The 20694-nt window shown below is 42.3% G+C and overlaps 2 protein-coding genes across 8 annotated transcripts in view; one reads left to right on the top strand and one right to left on the bottom strand.

Annotated features, from left to right (window-relative positions):
- esr2b (estrogen receptor 2b) overlaps positions 1-7040 on the top strand; it is a 73153-nt gene extending 66113 nt beyond the window's left edge. For all 4 annotated transcript variants that reach the window (XM_004554687.4, XM_004554686.4, XM_004554688.4 and 1 more), the window contains exons 9-10: positions 611-937; positions 4904-7040. In XM_004554687.4, coding sequence (XP_004554744.1) covers positions 611-937; positions 4904-5015 — 439 coding nt within the window. In that variant the 3' untranslated portion in view covers positions 5016-7040. The remainder of the gene's footprint in view (positions 1-610; positions 938-4903) is intronic.
- Positions 7041-7130: 90 nt separating this feature from the next.
- LOC105940985 (nesprin-2) overlaps positions 7131-20694 on the bottom strand; it is a 53734-nt gene continuing 40170 nt past the window's right edge. The window contains exons 36-50 of one of the 4 annotated variants that reach the window (XM_076877462.1): positions 20446-20596; positions 19409-19591; positions 17935-18072; positions 17622-17816; positions 17089-17389; positions 16837-16905; positions 16299-16435; positions 15863-16079; positions 15373-15578; positions 13155-13355; positions 12928-13050; positions 12419-12610; positions 11063-11134; positions 9479-9528; positions 7131-9257 (exon numbers count right to left, since the gene is read on the bottom strand). In XM_076877462.1, coding sequence (XP_076733577.1) covers positions 9047-9257; positions 9479-9528; positions 11063-11134; positions 12419-12610; positions 12928-13050; positions 13155-13355; positions 15373-15578; positions 15863-16079; positions 16299-16435; positions 16837-16905; positions 17089-17389; positions 17622-17816; positions 17935-18072; positions 19409-19591; positions 20446-20596 — 2446 coding nt within the window. In that variant the 3' untranslated portion in view covers positions 7131-9046. The remainder of the gene's footprint in view (positions 9258-9478; positions 9529-11062; positions 11135-12418; positions 12611-12927; positions 13051-13154; positions 13356-15372; positions 15579-15862; positions 16080-16298; positions 16436-16836; positions 16906-17088; positions 17390-17621; positions 17817-17934; positions 18073-19408; positions 19592-20445; positions 20597-20694) is intronic. The other 3 variants (XM_012920057.4, XM_076877464.1, XM_076877463.1) reach the window with 3 other exon arrangements.

Genomic DNA, 20694 nt, shown 5'->3' with positions numbered 1-20694 from the left:
GCCGATCAGCTGATCATTAAGCAGTTTCATGATTGAAGTAGCAGCAAGAAGAGGCAGTCGTTTGTTAAGCTTAACGCAGGAATGCTTTACAAACATTCAGAGATGGACTTACACACTTGCTTTACTTCTCTCGGGGATAACTTTGTCGGAGATGAAATGCCGGGTTGCTAGTGAAGCTCCAAATGCTATCCAGACCACTGACAGGTCCCGCATGCCACAGCCGCTCTATCACGTGATGCATACTGCTCCGACGTGCTAACGTTCTGAGGTGAGTTACGGCGTGTTGCAAGTTTGTGAGGTGCTTTCGTGATATTTAATGGATTGGATTACATTTTTTATTTTTCTCCGATATCCGATCCAGTAATTTAGGTCAGTATCGGACCGATACCGATACGTAATATCGGATCGGTCCATCTCTAGTTCCATTATTTCATCGTGTCCTATTTATTTATTTTATTTTGAACACTTTGGAGTTCCATATACATCAGGTTTCATTTGAGATATTAACAGTTTAACTGCTTTTCATTTCTTTGAGCGATCTGGTCCTTAGTTGTTTAATTCCCTTTCTTCTTTTCTTTTGGGCTCATGGTCACGTTCCCTCTCATTACAGTAACAAAGGCATCGACCACCTGTCCTCCATGAAGAGGAAGAATGCGGTGCTGGTGTACGACCTCCTCCTGGAGATGCTGGATGCCAACACAGCCAGCAGCAGCAGTCAAACATCATCATCCTCGCCTGGCTCTGACACTTACTCTGAACAGCAACAGTTCCCCCCACCGCCATCTGACCTGCAGCCAGGCCTGGACCAGATGGCTACAGCTGCTGACAATACCACTGTGCCTCCAGCGGAAGTCCCGGTCCTGGACGGACATCTGCTCACCCTTCAGTCTACATCTCCATCACAGAATTTAGCGGGGTCTCACTTGGACAGCAACGAGTAAGTTCTGTTACTGCACTTAAAGCAGACGTGTTAAGTTTAGAAACAAAGAAAGGTGATGGAACAGAGGATAAGAAGGGAGGATAAACTGAAGGAAAAAGGAAAAAACAAAACAATGTAGGTAGAAGCTACTGGCAGGGGGATGGTGGATGAGTAGAAGACAAGAAAAAGGGAAGATAGGAGGCAAATGAGAAGAAAAGGAAGGTAGATGAGGAAAAAGGTAAAAGTCGAGAAAGAGATGAAGGAAGACAGAAAGGAAAAAATGCAGCAATAAAGGAAAGAAGCACAGTAATGATGGACAGAAGGAAAAAGAAAAATGAAAGGCAAGTCAGCTTGACCCACAAGTGTTACACAAAAGCCTACAAGTTATAATAACAATATATATATATATGTGTATATATATATATGTATATATATATGTATATATGTATATATATAAAAAAAAAAAAACACCCAGCACGCCCCTGCGGGCGGTTTATCCTTCAAGCTCGGGTCCTCTACCAGAGGCCTGGGAGCTTGAGGGTCCTGCGCAGTATCTTAGCTGTTCCCAGGACTGCGCTCTTCTGGACAGAGATCTCCGATGTTGTTCCTGGGATCTGCTGGAGCCACTCGCCTAGCTTGGGAGTCACCGCACCTAGTGCTCCGATTACCACGGGGACCACCGTTACCTTCACCCTCCACATCCTCTCGAGCTCTTCTCTGAGCCCTTGGTATTTCTCCAGCTTCTCGTGTTCCTTCTTCCTGATATTGCTGTCATTCGGAACCGCTACATCGATCACTACGGCCGTCTTCTTCTGTTTGTCTACCACCACTATGTCCGGTTGGTTAGCCACCACCATTTTGTCCGTCTGTATCTGGAAGTCCCACAGGATCTTAGCTCGGTCATTCTCCACCACCCTTGGGGGCATCTCCCATTTTGACCTCGGGACTTCCAGGTTATACTCGGCACAGATGTTCCTGTACACTATGCCGGCCACTTGGTTATGGCGTTCCATGTATGCCTTGCCTGCTAGCATCTTGCACCCTGCTGTTATGTGCTGGATTGTCTCTGGGGCATCTTTACACAGCCTGCACCTGGGGTCTTGCCTGGTGTGATAGACCCCAGCCTCTATGGATCTTGTGCTCAGAGCTTGTTCTTGTGCTGCCATGATTAGTGCTTCTGTGCTGTCTTTCAGTCCAGCTTTGTCCAGCCACTGGTAGGATTTCTGGATATCAGCCACCTCCTCTATCTGCCGGTGGTACATACCGTGCAGGGGCCTGTCCTTCCATGATGGTTCCTCGTCTCCCTCCTCTTTCTTGGGTTTCTGCTGCCTGAGGTATTCACTGAGCACTCGGTCAGTTGGGGCCATCTTCCCAATGTATTCTTGGATGTTCGTTGTCTCATCCTGGACTGTGGTGCTGACACTCACCAGTCCCCGGCCCCCTTCCTTCCGCTTAGCGTACAGCCTCAGGGTGCTGGATTTGGGGTGAAACCCTCCATGCATGGTAAGGAGCTTTCTTGTCTTTATGTCAGTGGCTTCTATCTCCTCCTTTGGCCAGCCTATTACCCCAGCAGGGTACCTGATCACGGGCAGGGCGTACGTGTTGATGGCCCGGATCTTGTTCTTACCATTCAGCTGACTCCTCAGGACTTGCTTGACCCTCTGCAGGTACTTGGTGGTTGCAGCTTTTCTAGCGGCCTCTTCATGGTTCCCATTCGCTTGTGGGATCCCCAAGTACTTGTAACTGTCCTCTATGTCTGCAATGTTGCCTTCTGGTAGTTCAATCCCCTCAGTTCTGACTACCTTCCCTCTCTTTGTTACCATCCGACTACACTTCTCCAGTCCGAACGACATTCCAATGTCATTGCTGTATAGCCTGGTAGTGTGGATCAGTGAATCGATGTCTCGTTCACTCTTGGCATACAGCTTGATGTCATCCATGTACAGGAGGTGGCTGACAACTGCTCCGTTCCGTAGTCGGTATCCGTAGCCAGTCTTGTTAATGATCTCACTGAGGGGGTTCAGGCCTATGCAGAACAGCAGTGGGGACAGAGCATCTCCTTGGTAGATCCCGCACTTGATGGTGACTTGTGCTATGGGCTTGGAGTTGGCCTCTAGTGTTGTACGCCACATCCCCATTGAGTTCCTGATGAAGGCTCTTAGGGTCCCATTGATCTTGTACAATTCTAGGCATTCCAGTATCCAGCTGTGGGGCATTGAGTCATAGGCCTTCTTGTAATCAATCCAGGCAGTGCACAGGTTGGTCAGTCTGGTCTTGCAGTCTCGGCTGATTGTTCTGTCTACCAGTAGCTGGTGTTTTGCACCTCTGGTATTCTTGCCAATTCCTTTCTGTGTCCCGCTCATGTATTGACCCATGTGCCTGTTCATCTTAGCCGATATGATGCCTGACAGGAGCTTCCATGTAGTACTGAGGCAGGTTATTGGTCGGTAGTTGGAGGGGACCGGTCCCTTCTTGGGGTCCTTGGGGATCAGGACCGTCCGGCCTTCAGTTAGCCATTCCGGGTGTCTCTCGTTAACTAGCAGCTGGTTCATTTGTGCTGCCAGATGCTCGTGGAGTGCAGTCAGCTTCTTCAGCCAGTAGGCGTGAACCATGTCGGGCCCTGGTGCTGTCCAACTCTTCATACTGGAGACCCTTTCTTGGATATCTGCCACTGTGATGGTTACTGGACCCTGTTCAGGGAGGTCGCTGTGGTCTGCCCTCAGATCCTCTAGCCACTGAGCATTGCCGTTATGGGTTGCGTCCTTCTCCCATATGCTCTTCCAGTATTGCTCCGTCTCCAGCCTTGGTGGTGCTGTTCTCTTATTGTTCCCTTGCCACTGAGAGTACACCTTTGCTGGTTCTGTGGAGAACAGCTGGTTTATTCTCCTGCCTTCTATCTCTCTGGTGTACCTCCTCAAGCGGCTGGCCAAGGCTGTGAGTCTTTGCTTGGCAGTTTCCAAGGCCAGATCATCATACTAAATGTTGTTCCAGGATCAACATTGCAAGTGACCAATCAGAATGTTGTGACGTCATACTTTTGCGACTTCGGGAAAAACCGGCGTAAAACAAAAAACTGTACTTAAGCTGCGTGAAACCGCCTCTGTCCGCCGATCAAAGGACCCTGACCCTAACCCTAACCGTAACCCTTTAATAAACAGTAAGCAGAATTGATATTGTCCTTGCAACATTGGAATTTCATAAATGCACGAATGGCTTGGCGCGCAAAGGAATAACGTCACAACAATGTGATTGGTCACTTGCAATGTTGAACCTGGAACAACATTTTCATGATGGTCTGGGAACAACACCAACACGAGGATATCAGATCATCCGATTTTGCATGGCTGCCTACCACAAATGGCTGAGTTGCTGTCATTCCCAATAGCTTCCTTTTTTTATTATTATTATTATTACACCACTAACAGTTGATTGTGGATTATTTAGTTGGGAGGAAATTTCACCATTGGAATTCACTGCGCTCCCGAGAACGACCCATTCTTTCACAAATGTTTGCAGAAACAGTCTGCATGCCCCTAAGCATGGTTTTATACACCTGTGGCCATGGAAGTAATTAGAACACCTAAATTCAGTGATTTTGAGTGGTGAGTGAATACTATTGGGAATATAGTGTATTTATATCCAAAGAGCAGTTGAAACTGTAAAAAATGCCAAAGATAAAACAGTGTGATAGGAATAAAATAGCATTTTTAAAACAAAAAGGTGATTCTCAAATGAGGAATAAAGTTGCTCATAACAACTATTGATTTTCAAGCTTGTTAGAACTGAACTTATACTTTCCATGTGTCTATTTCTATTTCCATTTTTTTGTAGCAAAAGTCTAAAAAAACGAGGGGTATCTCAAGACTTGTGCACAGTACTCAAACTTCCCAAAATGAACTTTGACTTTATTCCATGTCCAGAGTGCTTAAGAATAGCAAATCATTCCCTTCCTCTGGAAAATAACTGTAATAATTTCCCTCACAGTTACATTTCTGCGGAGCACCTGTCACTGGATAATAGGGATGCAGGTCCAGGTCCATCGGTGGAGCCAACAACCTACGTCATCCCTGATAGAGTTGTCACGGAAACAGCTTGAGAGTGACAGAACTGACTGAGGCTAAACCTTAGTGGATATTCATCACCCAAAGATTGGAAAAAAAAAAAACATAAAAAAACAAAACAGAAAGCGCTGTTGTGAGGTAAAGTTTCTCTTGTCAAGATTTTTGTAGTCTTTAAAAAATTTTTTGATCGAATGTATATTTTGTGTGCGTAAATATTTCTTGTGAATGTGCACTACCATCGCTGTTCATAAGGACATCACTGGCTGGCTGCCCGGCAGCCTGTGTGCGTTTTTTTTGATAAACAGTATTTGTATCTCTTTTTATCACCTTGATGTAACATCCAGAACAAGCCATCTACAAACCGTCTCCACTTACTCATAAGGGTGCACTTGGCCAACAAGTCAACGTTCATTTCTGTAAGATTTGTTAGTCGTACAAGGACGTAAAAGGACGCTGTTCTCTGTCACCCTATTGTGTTTTTTCTGCTTTTATTACTGTGCACTTTGGTGTTTTAATCTGTGCCTGTTTACGCAGGAATTTTCTACAGTCTTTGTACTTATCTGTTTGTGGATTCAATCAACAGTATGTGGCCTTTTACCAAAACGACTGTTAAACTTGTTCTCTGTTTCTCTGGTTAAACTAATGCTGAATTTATACAGTAAACAGTGGCACAGACCCCTTCTGCAAAGGCTACCAGCAAAATTTGAAAAAAGGAAAATTTCACAATTTAGTCATAGTAATACATCTAATCTGATATAATGAGCTTTAGCAACTTTTTCTCAGACTGTTAGATTTAGAATCGGAACAGCCTGACTGCCTTAAACAAGCCATACCTAAGCCATATGTTTGTACAAGCTAAAATGCACAAAATTAAATTACTTTACAACAACAGAAACTTAGTTTTTTATACTTGATTTCAGCACTTGAAGTTTATCACACTTGAAGCTACTGATCTTGGCTTTACTAATATGCTAATGGTAACACTGGTCACTGTGACATCACCCGATGGTTGGTGAGCCCCCATGATGAAGCCTTGAGTGAAGAGTTTTCATTGTTGTCCGTAACAAAGAAATTTGGAGATAAGAAAAGTCTAACTCGTTTTTAACTGTGAAAATGACATAAATATCTTAGATAATCCTCCTTTTTAAAAATGCCCAGAATTGTGAAAATTTACTACCTTTTTCATTATTAATTTTAAACTACTGCCTGAGCCCATAGTGTTTATTTAAGTCACAGAGTAAGCAGTTCTTGACAGATGTAAAGTTGTTGTGTAGCCAGGCAGATTGCCCCCTGCTGGTCATTAAAAATAATGTAGATGTGTATGGTACATGGGTGTTGGCTCCTCCTGTCAGAACCTGGGAGCTTTTCCTTCCCACTGTTGCCAACTGCTTGCCCATAGGGAGTCTTTGTATTGTTGTAGGTTTTAGGGTCTTTACAGTAGTATAAAGCACCTTCAGGGAACGGTTGTTGTCATTTGGCACTGTATAAATAAAGCTTAATTAAATGACTTAGCACTGTATGTCAGCAGTGTAACAGTAAGACACCAAAAAAAAGAGAAATGTGTTTGTTGCACGTTGCAGATTTATCCATGTTCTTAGCTGTAACTTCTCATGTAGACAAATTGAGCTTTGGCATCAGTCCAGAATCGCTCTGTTTTCAAGGTTGAGAAACTGTTGGCTGTTGATATTTTCCTTTAAAACTATTCAGCTTCTTGTACATATAAACCCTTAAGGGCTCATTTGTGTGTCTTCTTTGCTTTATGATCTCATTAACCACATAAGACTTGAGAGAACAGCCTGTTACTTGGAACATCAAAACTGCAAACAGCTTATTTTCCGTCACACAAAGCAAACTAAAAGGAAATAGATGCACCATGTACTCATTCCCAAGTCATAAAATGTGCCACTTGTGTGCCAGTGTAAATTTAACCTTAGTGCCAGATTATTTAACCACTGTTAATAGACCAATATATGTTTACTCTGCTTTATTTCCTGATGTTTGTGGATTGTGCGCACATGAACACACACCCAAATCTGATGCTGAAGCTGTTTCTGTTGGCAGTCTGTGCACGCCGCACACACTCGTGTCAGATCTTGTGGATTTTTTTCACCTGTCTTTTCTGTGAACTCACAACCAGCAGCAGCAGCACATCGTGGCAAACATGGTTTATTGTCAGTTCAAAATTACAAACAGTACATCCCATAAATAAGAGATCACAAAATAAATCAAACTTTACACACCTTTTGTTGTTTCTGTTCTGTGAGGCTTTTGTGCCGAGGCTGAAATTATCTACAGTTTTGAATTGCTCATAGAATCTTCTTTATAACATTTATCAGTAACTTTAACAGTAAATTACACACATTTAATGATCTTTGATTGTGCATGGACACAGCTACATTCACCTCTCAAACGATTTCTTACATTCAAGTTCAACTCAAATTGTGCCGTGTGGCTCTTGAGACGCGCTGTTCATCTGCACTGGAACAAAAAACAATTCAGAAAAATCTCATGTGTACGTAATAACGGGTGATCGTTGCAGACTTTCGTGTCATTGGTCGAGTTGGATAGCCCTGCTCAAGTTTAAAACCTCAAAAAAAAAAAGCTGTACAATTTATGATAAATACAGCTCAAAATAAATATAAAATTCCCTTTCATAATACATGGGTGAGGTTACATAAAACAAAAAGTCACATATAGGGCCAAAACCACAGTCAACTACCAGGTCTGTAGATGAATTGTGTTTTTAGCCTTTGGGGGTTGTTGTTGTTGTAAAGCTGCACATCGACTTTGTGAGGAAACTGTCATGAGCAAATTTGACAATAATATTTACCCACTCCCTAATATTTTAGAAGTAAAAATGGCAGTTACCTTTGGAAGAGAATTTGTTCCTACAGCTGTTAGATTTTTATATTCATTTATATTGTTTAATATAACAATTTTAATTATCTGTCTGAGCTACGGGACACCTGAGAGGATGAATTAAGTATATATGCATTGCTGGCTAGCCCACCAACTACCTGTGAACCTACAGCTCGTTCTTTTAGGCAAAAAGTGCCAAACAGCAGGTGAACAAAGTTAGCTGCTAGCCGGCTAATGTGCAACTTTGGAAACAGCAACCACAGCTGCATCAAGGTGACTCTTAGGTTGAGTGATCGGCTAAAATATCACACGTATATCATAGGAAAATATTCATCACACTGACTCTTAAAAGTTTGTTTATCACATTTTCAATATATCAACTTAAGAGTTTTTAAATTACAACCCAGCTAAATAGCACAGTTGAAAGCAACAATTTACCCTTTTTTTCTCAGTAGTTTTCCATTATATACAAGATTCATTTATAACATTAAAAGAACATTATGAGTTAAAAGAATGGTTGTTCTGTTGGATACACAAAGGCATGTCTGCTAAGGAGTCACTGCCATTATTTACAAGAAAAAAACTCTTACAATTCCTATTTTAAATATTTCAAAACCCAAATAAGAAAAAGAACACGTGTCTTTTCCTTTCTGTACAAAATGTGCTTTTAACAACTGCCCCCGAACCTAAAGAAACCCCCTAAACAAACAAAATCGGTACAAATAGCTGCAGTGGTAGAAAATGGCTGGTGTACTCCTCACATTTCTTCAGTTGCTTTGGTAATAACCGCCCTCGAATCCCTCATACCGCACTATACAAAATAGAAGATATCAAAATAAATCGTGGAGCCTTTTTTCCTTTTGCACCGTCTGAATCTGAAAAGTGTGAAATTGTTTCAGCGGGGAAATCAGCTGGCAAATCTACAATCTAAAAATCACAACTTAAACACAGCAGTAATATGGCTTCTTGTTAAGGAGCATAAATAAATAAATAATTTAGTACAGCAATAAAGTTTAGAGTGAAGAACACATGATTCCTTCAGACATGAAGAACTGTGCTTCATTTTTGTATGGGAGGGAGCAGGTACATGACCCGTCACATTGTTAACGGTGTCTATTTGGGATTTTTACCTCCACTATATGGCTGTTTTTGTTTTTTTTCTACTATCCCTTTATAAGGAGAACATGGACACAAAGTGTGGCAGTGATCATGTGGGTGGGGGGCCGTTGGTGTAGTGCAGCATGGGGTAGAAAGATCGGGCAAAGTTGTTGGTCAGTGTACAGCTGTAGTTCTCTTCAGAGAGAGGCACCAGGCAGGCCAGAACCAGGAGCATGAAGAAGAGCAGGTGCAAGGGGAAAGCAGCTCGCAGAACCCGGTAGAAGAGGGGTCGCTGTGGGGAAGAGTCCTGTCTCTCCTCCCTGCAAGTGGATAAATGTTGAGAGAGTAAAGAGATGTTTATGTTGTTCACCAAACAGAACAAAAGTCAAAAACAACATCTTTATTTTTGTATTCTCAAATCTGCAATATAAACAGCCGTTTTGCACTTTGAGATCTAAGATTGTAGTTTTTTGTTTTTTTTTTAGAATAGAGACTGATTTAAGGTTCATTTAACTCTGACTCTAATTAAATAAAAAGGTACCTTTTGGTTGCTGATTGTCTGACCGGAGCTGCCTGCAGACCAGCCTCCTCCTGAATCAAAGAAAAAAGCACATGTGTTTATCACTTGGACAGCGGCTGACAACACTACACAATGGTAGAATGGTGTGTAATAAGAAAGTGAATTTTGCAGAAAATAGAGATTTTTGATAGGAAACTGGTCTCGAAGCACACTGGGAGAGATATCTGTGCAGGAAGTGTGACTTTATCGCGGTGGAAGCAAAACAGTGAAGGTAAGACAAAATTCATGACAATTTTTTCCAAAGATCTTTTGCTGCTGGTTCAGTGACTTTTGGTCAGGGAGTTTTGGAATCTGAGAGATGTCGGCTTTCAGCACCCAACAGCATGTTCGTGTATGTTTGCGCTTTGTGTTTGGTTCAGTGGTTGTTGAAATGGTTTTGTGAGCTTTTAGCTGAGATTGTGACGTTTCTGTGGATACCACACATGTCTATATTTAAATAACAGATCTCACAGTACATCCCATTAAACCAGATCTTCTCCTTCTTGCCTCTGGTATGGGGGGCACTGGGGGTCAACACATTAATTGTTTATTGCTTAATTACTTTGTGTAGTATGAATGGCCATAAGGGAGGTTTTTATCAATAGGAACAGCTGTAAAACTTATGAAAATGCAGTAAAAAGTTCAAAATTTATGCTTGTGTTTGTTGTGGTGAGCAGCACATAAAACTAGTTATTCTAAATGGCTTCAAGCGCACATTCAGATCTGAGAGACTCATTTAGACACTGATCCATGGCTCTGTGTTACAAGCACACATTTCAGCTTCTCTGCTTTTCAAGGACACTTTATATATAGTCTTTTTTATGTAATATACAGTACTGAACTGTAACTTTAGTCTTTTTCTAGGCAGCTTTTTTTTTTACAGATTTACTACCACTGGGGAAACAAGGACAAGTTTGAAACCTTTTGTCCTGCACAACTGAAAATTGCTGGAAGTCCGAGTTGATGGGAATCCCAGATGAAAATTCTAATTGGGAACTGGGAAATGTGGACTTAATGTGTAACACATCACAAGACTTTTGCCTCAAATGTACTTTGAGATGAAATCAAACATCCACACTACCAGCATGCCAGGTGAATGTGTGCATGTTATCAGTGTAGCTAAAAATTGCTCAGTCTAAACACTTGAGTAAATTTACTATTTTAATATTTTGCATTAATAAGAATGTTAAACCTAACATGTATAAAAAGCATGTCAAGCTTATTAAACACAGTAACACATTTTGTGTTACGAGTAACATTTTCAGAACAGATTAAAAATAGAAAAAAGTAACTCTGTGTGTGGCTGTGTCCGCGGCACCCCTGCTGGCCAAATTACCAAAATGTTCCTGTGTACCAAATGTACTCTAGACAGGTTCAAATGTGGAGAGTATGCAGTGAAAAATACAGTTATTAATATGGTGGATGTTCAGTGGATGAATTTTACTTTTATTTATTTAACACATCACACTGCTAAAATGATCATATTCTGAAATACATGTTCAATTTTACTCTATTTTAATGCAGCTTCTGAACAGTCTAAATTAAAGGTAAAACACCAAGGTGTACCTGTTGCAGAAGCGGTGAGCTGAGCTTTCCCAGACCAATGCTTTCTACTTCAGAACTGGTGGAGCAGGTTTCCTGTGACAGTGAGACAAGACTCATCAAACCAGCTCTAAGTCACGAGTTCAGAGCGTTGACAGATGATCGGCTTTGAGGAATGTTGAGCAGCAAACGGCTGCACATTTTTGCATTTCCCCCAGATTTGTGTTTGAACAGATGTGAGTACAGAGTTCAGTGAGGGCAAAACTCACGTTTAAAGGCACTGCTATTAGAGCATGCACTTTTCAATTCAATTTCGCCAAATCACAACAACAGTCACCTCAGGCGCTTTATTGTAAGGTAGACCCAATAATACATAAATGACTTATATATATTTGAATGATTGACCCTTGAATGGTGGTTTGTTTTCTCCCTTGCTCCTTGCAAGTACATGCCAGAAATTCCCACTCTACAGCTGGACTGCTGTGCACCAAAATATGATCTGAATTACACTCAAAAATAATTTAATGGAAGTGGATCAACTCAACACCGGCTCTTTTTCCTGCATGAATCGTTCTAAATTACAGTCTTTTTCTGGGAAACATCTTGGAAGGGATCATTTAGAAGCTGCAGACCCATAAAGTGCTATCCTCATAGCGGAGTTTAAAAGCTGCAACAATGAGCTAGAAGGCAGAAAAATCTGCAGGTGCACCTTCGGATCATAGTTTTATTTACAGCCAGCAAAGGGTTTTCAACTAAGTATTAGATATGGACATTTATTTTCAGGCATTTAATTTGTCAGATTACTTTTAAACCGCTGAAATGAAGGGATTGTGTTAAAAATGCTTTAGTTCCTCACATTTTAATCTTTTTGTTCAACCCACCGAATTAAAGCTGAAAGTTTGCACTTCAGACTTTATTGTTGAGTTGTTTCATTTAAAACTGCATCAAATTTAATTATTGTACAGCGCCAATATTACAAAAAGCTTGTCTCTGTCCAAATATTTATGGGCCTAACTGTATTTGACTTTTAACATTTAACAATGTTCACAAACAGAAAAACTGATTTTTTTTATGGTTTTTGCACAGCCACATAAACTATAGCTCTATATCAAGTTACATTGTGGGCCACATACAGCTGGACAAGTGAAAGAAAATCTTTCATTGTCCTTGTTTCTATGGTAATGGGAGGTTTAACCAATAGGAAAAGGAAAAGTAGTGAAATTTATAACAATACAGGTAAAATGTCAAACTCTCTGCAGTCCTTCATGTGTCTGTGGGTCCAATTGGATTCTTTGCCAGGCCATTTCTGGTCTTTAGGACTTTTATTTGACACCGCTGCTTTATATCATGACAGAGATTTTGAGAGGAAGATGGACCTACCAGTGTTCCCTGCAGTGTACGCAGGTCTGCAGCCACCTGCCGTAGCAGGAGATGCAGCTTGTTGCTGATGACGTGGACCTTCTCTTTGGCCTCTACACTGTCCTCTCCAGTGGCCTCCAGGAGAAGTTGGGAGGAGATTGCCTGCAGTGATGAAACCCGCCGTTGCCGGCCACGCAGCTCCTCCTGCAGAGCCTGCAGCAGGTGGCGACAGAGAGGGCAGTATTAAGACATCAGCTGAGACTCCACAGGCTCTGTGTTACTTACACCAATCACTGCAGCTTTCCATAAAACATTCAAGTATATTTAACCTATTATGCCAATCAGGAAGAATGTCATGTTTTGACAACGTGTGAGTAGATGAATAGGTGTCTCCTGTATAAAACAAGGATGAAATTGCAGCAACCATATCTACAAATTTTAGTGAATATTTGTCAGATCCAGACTATTAGAGTCAACATGATGTTAGTGCAAAAATAAGGCAAGACTAAAAAGACTATAGTTTGTCTCACTGTGAGCGTGTCTCTGTGCTGCAGGAGTGCAGAGTGCGAGCGGTCGTTGACGTTCACTGTGCGGAGTTTGTCCTCAGCCTGAGCGAGCCACAGCAGCAGCGAGTGTAGCGTCTCGTGAAATTCCTGAATAAGAGGAGAGCAATTCAGGTCAAATCACATTTTGTGAATCACTCCTACTATTTTGAACTCTATGGGGTAAACGTTCAGGAGGTGTCTCCATGTCTGACCTGACACTGCATGACAGCAGAGTGCAGGCTCCTCTCCCAGCTCTCCAGGCCGCTGCAGGCCTGAGTCCAGCTGTGATTGGCTGAGTCCAGGGCCTCCTGCTGCTCGTGCAGCTCGGTGCTGTCGCCGCGCAGGAAGTGACGGCTGCTCAGGTTGATGGAGATCATCAGACACTTGTAGCTGTTGAAAATCTTCTGCATCTCCTTAGCAGAAACCCCCCCCCCCCCAAAACATTAATTTTAGACAAACGACAGATGAAGTGTTCCAAAATCTACTGTGCTGACATTCCTTTCATTCGACTTTGATTATTCTGCATTGTGACTTGTATTTCCCCAAACGGTTGTTAATCAGAAGAAAAAGTTAAGTTGGGTGGAGTGAGCACAAGGAAAGGCTGCATGCAGTTTTATTTGATATAATCCTGCTAAAATTGGAGTTAAATTATACAAAATAAATGAACATCCTCCAGCCCATTCTCTTCAGTAGGACAAATGACATGACAACTCATCTACTTTCAGTCTTCACACGTTATTTCCAGTCTTGTCAATGTCATTTAAAATGGAAGATTTTTTTTAACATCTAAATCAGGAAAAAAAACAAAACAAAGAGCAGAGCTCTCACCATGCAACTGCTGGAATCCTAATTTCTCACCAAAAACAGCTCTTTTTGTTAACACATCTATAAGATTTTTCCTCTAATCTTGTCTTTATCCACGCTGAATAAATTAACACTTCTTTAAAAGATAATTGACAATAAGTTCATCATGAAAAAACATAAATCTTTAACATGTTATATATTCAATAATATTATCTTATAATCCAATAAAATTGAAGTTAGCACAGGAAAAATCAAATATTACCTGATTTATTTATTTATTTTTTTAATAAGGAAGAGGAGAGCAGGAGGAGAAACAATGTCACTTTAGATGTGGTTTGATCTGAAGTATATAGTCTACTCAATCTAATCGACAGCAAGTCAGTTAAACTTTTGGGATATGATCTGGGCAGTTAAGTAGCAGAGGAGGTTGTTAATCAGTTTCAGCTACTTTGGTGTTAATGAAATTTAAAAAAGGTGCACTCTGATCTTTTCGGACTGTTTTTTCAGTAGTTTTGAATTTGGCTAAGGTGAGCGTCATTGCTGTTAGCATCAGGAGATACCTGGACCTTACAGAGGTTACACAGGTAGTCCAACTCCTCTATGATGGCACATCAATACGTGAGATTGCCAGAAGGTTTGCTGTGTCTCCCATCACAGTCTCAAGAGTATGGAAGAGATCCCAGGAGACAGGCAGGAGACTAGGAGAGCTGGACAGAGCCATAGAAGGCCCTTAATCCATCAGCTGGACTGATATCTGTTTCTGTGCAAGGAGTAACAGGATGAGCTCTTCCAGAGCTACAAAATGACCTTCAGTGGGCTCTGTGCTCACTGCCCAGCACTGTGGAGTCCAACTGGCATTTGCCATAGAATACCAAAATTGGCAACCCACCCTGTGCTTTTCACAGATGAGCAGCACCGCACAAGAGCAGGTCCACCCTGAGCACATGTGACATGGTCTGAAGAAGTCAAGAAGAAAATTACGCTGCCTGTAACAGGCAACAGCACCTTGATTCCCAAGTATTGGGATGAACATCTTGTCAGACTCTACACTGGTGCAGTGAGTCCTTGGCTCCCCCAGCCTTGGAGTTGGAGCATGAAGTAATTTATACTACTGACTGGCCTCGACGCTCACCTAAATTCAATAGAATACCTCCTGGACATTATGTTTTGGTTCAGCCGATGCTGCCAGGTTACACCTCAGAGTGTCCAGATTTGGGAGGAAATCCCCCAGGACACCGTCCATGAGGCATGCATAAAAGCACATGGGGGCCAAGCAAAGTGTTGAGTAGCATTTCTGAGTTGCTGCAATGAAATTTCTGCAGAATGGACTAGCGTGCTTTGTAATTTTTTCATTTTGATTTTCACGGTCCGTTTGAATTCACCCCTCTGTAGGTTTATAATTTTCGGCCCCATCAAATGATGTGGCGTCCTTTTGTTCCTATCACATTAGTCAGTCCATATATGCAGCCATCCAACATGATTGTTTTCTAAATGTTCCTTTCATGTTTTTTGAGCAGCGTATACACTTCAGTTATGCCCATCCTAGGAAAATATCCCAAGGTTTCACTTTTTCATTTGCCTATTTTACTTCCGCGAACGTCCTCCTGCTCTCAGATTGGTTGTTACCTTGAGTTTCCTGATGTTGACCTCGATGTCTCGGATGCTGGTGGACGGTGCTATTCTCTTCAGCCTCTCCAGCTCTGGCAGCACCCTGCCAAGCCAGGAAGTGACATCAGACAGGTCAGAGTTAAGCTTCTGCCACTGTTCCAGGTCCTGCTTGATGTCCGCTGCGTTTTTATGTGCTTGTAGCAGCTCCCAGCGCTCGATAACACCTGAGGAAACAAGGAAGAGGGATGAGTATGTGTATAAATGCTACTTGCCACACACACGGATCTGTTCAAGATTTCTGTACTCCACTATCCATCCCCCTTTTATGTCCTCTTTTTTTCAAAGACGTCTCAGGTGGATCTGCCAGACCCAAGAGCTTTGGCAGCCTCTGGTCTATTTCCTTGCTCCATTATCAACAAAGGTACATTTGGAGTTTGAGTCCATGTTAGTAAATTTTTGTCCTGTATTTTAGTGTGTGGATTTTCTGAAAATGTGTTTTCCGACTTGCCTTCAGGACCTCCAGCATGATCCCTACTGTTACATGTTTCAAACAGAGTGAGACCTCTCGCACCTGCGGTTATCTCTGTCTGCGTACCCGTGCTGGTATGCTTGCTGGCCGTGCTGCTGGTCAGGCCTGCATCCTCCAGCTCCTCCTCATCGTTCAGCATGAGTTTGACCCTCTTCACGCTGTCGATGCTGCCACTGCACTCTGACATTAGCTTCGCCTGAACACACAGATACACACACAATCAGTTTGAGGCGTTACACTGGTTTAAAAAAAAAGAAAAAAGGAAGCACACTGCATTCTTATGCCTATGTGTTTTATTCTTAGAAATATGAAAGATGATAAAAAGTCTTCAAAAATCTATCATAGTGTACCATTTCTATTGTGTTTAATTTGGACCTGACGTTGGACCCAATAAGTATCGTGTGTTTGTACGTACATAGCCCTGCTGATGGAAGGAAGTGCCGGTTGTATGTGTAGGGAAAGAGCTCAGGGCTTGGATGATATCTCGAGGAAGCTGTTTCCTCTCCGGGGAGCCAGGCAGATGCCAGCTCGGCATGTCAGTCACTGACTTCACTGAGGAGACCGAGAGGAGAAAACAGTGACTGTTAAATTTCAAATAAAAACTTCAGTGACAAGAGTAATGATGGAAAGACAGCTCCTTTCACCAGCCCTCCGACACATGCATGAAAAGGTTCACCGTGCATAAACCAAATGAATAAACCACAAATGGATTGAAGAAACACACACAACCGACTTGCAGTATCATGCAGGTCTCATGATCTTCAATCGCTAACCAAACCAAACCAAACATTTCAAAGTGAATGATAATTTGCGGCCGTGCGCAGCCACATTTGTGACTCATGGTGGAAATGGGGTGAAATAAGAGAAAAGATTAAAAAAGGTGAAAGCAGGATGCTAGTTGAAAAAAAAAAATGCATAGCAAAGCAGACACATGCAGGAGGCAGAGCGCCTACCCGAGGCTGCTTTCACTGCACTGGCAGTCACTTTAAAAAACGACTCTGAATTCTCTGTGACCTTCATGTCTGTAAGAAACAGTGGAGGTTAAAGTCTCACAGCTGAGGATATGGAGATCTGCAAAGGTGTTAAAGGTGTTACAGGAATATCAAAAACGGCTTTTTTTCAGCTTTTTTCATCTGAAGAATTAATACAGAATGCTATTTAACATAACTTAACCCATGAGCCTAAAGTCCTGACACGAAGCTAACCTGACAGAGCGCTGAAGAAGGTGGCATCCTCGTCGTCCTCATGGGATGATGACCCCCCCACGTCGACTGTGTGATCCCACTCTAGGGGGATGGAATCCACACTGAGGGGGGTCTCTCTTCCTGATCGCTCTATAGGGGGTACCAGGAGGTGGCACATCACCTGTGGTCCACCTGAAACTCCTCCCACTGCTATATCCACCTCCTTCCTTCTCCTCTCCGCCATCCAGGACGGGGTCAAATCGGGTGAATCGTCTCGGTCTGTGTCTCGGTCTGACCTCTCCCTCTCCTCCTCCTCCAGAACCTGCAGGTTGGAAAAAAAAAACCCTGATAAATAAGATGACAAATGTCTCTTGAAGTTAATGTCTGTGAGTTAGACACATATTTAAAAAATCAAGCATGTCCTCAGATTAAAAAAAACAAAACAAAAACAAATGCTTTTATCCCATTCATTCTCAGAGCAGCAGTTTACAGGTACAGCCAGTCTGAGAAAACTCCAGCTTTTTTATTTTTTCTGAGTCATTTATACTACTAACCGGACGTCTATTGACTAGGCGGTGATGGAAGCGAGCCACTCTGCCAAACACCTCCTGGCAGTAGGAGTGGAGCTCCTCCAGCTCATCCTCAATAAGCACAGCGTCCAGAGGAGCACTCTTCTGGATCAGGTTCTCCCCAAATACGATCAGGGCATCGATCTTGTTGGTGTTCAGGGTAATCTCCTGCTGAAAACCCTGCAGAGGTAAATGACACGACGGTATGAAAATATTTCAGCCAGTGAGAGACCCAGCCAGTCCATCAATATGTAAACAGGATAATGTTACAGCGCAACATCAGTAGGGAAATACTCACGTTTAGCTCTCTCATTTTCTCTTCGATATCGCTCTCTGAGAAGTGCTCTACATTGGTGAGCTGAAGGTCCATTTCAGTCAGCCAAACGAGGATCCCCTCACGAGTTCCCTCAAAGTCTTCTCTTTGAGACGTAAAATACTGAATAGGACAGAAATATTACTTTTAGTATATTCCTTTGATGCCATAAACTGTGTGCTACAAATATTGCCGGCTTATGTGATCCAGATATCAACTTGCTGTGTAAGTGTAGTGTCACATAAGGTTGGGCGATTGTTGATAGGCTGAGCCTTTCACCAAAAGAGCGATTTATTTATTTATTTATTTGCCCATGAGTAAGTTTGTTAATAATGTTGAAGCTAAGAGAAGCAGTCGACAGAAAAAATAATAGAGCCTTTTTTACGGTACCCTCTTCTATCTGCGAACTAACGCACCCTCCTCAGAGTGCGCCCAAATGCAGTGATTCAATTACTCAATTCAATTACTCTTAACAGAAAGACAGAAAGGCAGTAGCCTATGTGGGGAGATGGGGAGGAAAAGAAAGGGAAACTGGCTTCTTTTGTCCACTATAACCGTGTTTACAGGCTGTTCCAGTGTTTATCTGACTTACACACTCAACCAAACAACAAATACAAAATTATACAAAAAGTAAGTTAAAAATCAAAATGTCTCTTCCAGCGAACATTAAAAAACAATCTCAGACATGAAGTCTTTTGTGTGATTTGGCGAATCTCAAATAAATGAATGAAGCAAAAAAGAGCTATATTAATACTGAAACAAACAAGAAAAGAAGGTAAAATATTCCCTCCTTCTAAATGCCCAACTCAGTCCATGCATGATTACATTGCTCCGCCCATCAAAAAGTCACCTGTGCAAATATATCGTTATTTACTGGACTAACGATTGTCGGTTTGAAAAACTTTACATATCGCCCAACCTTAGTAACAACTACTGTGATGCAAACTGGTGATACAGAACCCATCTGCACAGTTATGGTTACAGACTCTCTACACTTGTGTTTTTTGTATTAATCATTTCCCATTAATGTAGCCCATAATGTCGCAGAAAATCGGATTTTGTGAGAGCTCTTGCCGCTGTACGTGCCTTATTGGCAATTGGCACCAAGCAGCGGAATTCTTTGATTACAAGGCATCTCCATAAAGCAACAAAAACATCTCCATCTGTTCAGAAGCACATGGCACGAGGAAAACGCCTTCCTGCCAACACGATGCCATGTGCCCTGTCACCGTCTGAGAGGTGACCTAAATCCTGACAGCTTAGCGTGGAGCAGGGAGATACTACACAGATCATCTGATAATGCCTGAAACACAACAATGTTTGATTTCTGTTTATATATAAATATATATATGTATGTATATCTATTTATTTTTTTAATTTCACAGTCACTCTTGCTTCTAACGGAGTAGCTTTCCTAAGGTACCTTCAGCCAGTCCTGACCTCCGACCTCCTTTCTCACCTTCAGTCTGCGGAGCACGGCTGCGACCCTCCTCTGCAGGCTGTCCCACCGCTGGTTCCCCTCGTGGACCATGACCTTAAGTTTGCTGGCGGCGTCGGTGCGGTTTTCTCGGGCCAGACGGCGGTACTGTTTGTTGACCAGCTCCAGCTGAGTCAGGCGCTCATGAACCTGCCGCTGGAACGCCTGAAAGTCACACATGAGTGTCAATGAGAAGAACACTTCAAGCTGGAGCGGGTGCTTTAATAGAGTGCACATGCTTTGATGTATCTGTTAACATAGCCGTGTTGAAGATTACGTTAAGAAAAAATCCCCTGAAAACAAAGAACAACTAGTCACTTACAGAAAGTTGTTAAAGCAAATTTTGTTGATTCCACAACAGAAATGTGAGCACTGGTTATAAGGCTGTGTGAAATAACCTTTTCTTTATAAATACAACCCACAGCTGATTTGCATCTTTAATAATGACACTCCACAGCTTCCATAATATGTCACTGACAGCCAGGATACATAATGTAGGTCACTGGTATTTTTTAAACACCACTATATACACTGGTTCCCTGTTGCTGTAGAAATGAAGGCATTTCAGCAAATTCCAGATTACCAGACACTAATCTGTGCTTCTAATCTAGACCAGCGCACCAAAGGTCACCAGTGAGTCACAGCGCAACAGGACACCTGAGCACTTAAAACTGTGTTTGATGCGTCTTTGGTGTCTGCTGATTCAAGGGAAATATAAAATTAGAAAGAAAAACAAAAATTGAAAACAGCTATTTAACAGCTGCTGAACCTTTTTCCCTCTGGACCAGACATTCATGCTGTCCTGTCTCCCTCACCCATCACAGCAAGTGGCTGCCTGGTGCTACCGGCTTCTTCTTTTCAAAAGGGAGTTTTTAATTTCCTTTCCTTTTTTTAATGAATGAGCTGACCTTTTTACATTTTAACATACCCCTGGCTTTTCCTGTAGTGCTAATATCAGAATGCACAGAAATCCCAATTATTTAGGTCCACCCAAACAGAGAGCAAAATAATCTGCTGACCTCAAACTTCTTGAGTTCCTCCTTGGCGCTGGTGTAGAGGACGTCGGCGGAGTCGGGGCTGGCTGCTGTCAGTTCTGCCGTCTTCAGCCAGTGTTCAAAGCGAGAGTAGTCATCGAGGAACTTACACCAGAGACGCCACGTTTCCTCAATTCTGAGGGCAGAAAAGGCACATGTTAACTTCTAATCACAGTAGCCCGAGCTCTGGAAGGTGTAAGACCCCTCCAACCACTGTAAACTAAAGAATCAGTA

The sequence above is a fragment of the Maylandia zebra genome, linkage group LG19 (genome assembly GCF_041146795.1).
Source record: "Maylandia zebra isolate NMK-2024a linkage group LG19, Mzebra_GT3a, whole genome shotgun sequence".
NCBI lineage: Eukaryota > Metazoa > Chordata > Actinopteri > Cichliformes > Cichlidae > Maylandia > Maylandia zebra.
The sequence above is the reverse complement of the archived record's forward strand: the minus strand, read 5'-3'. Positions and strand labels throughout refer to the sequence as shown.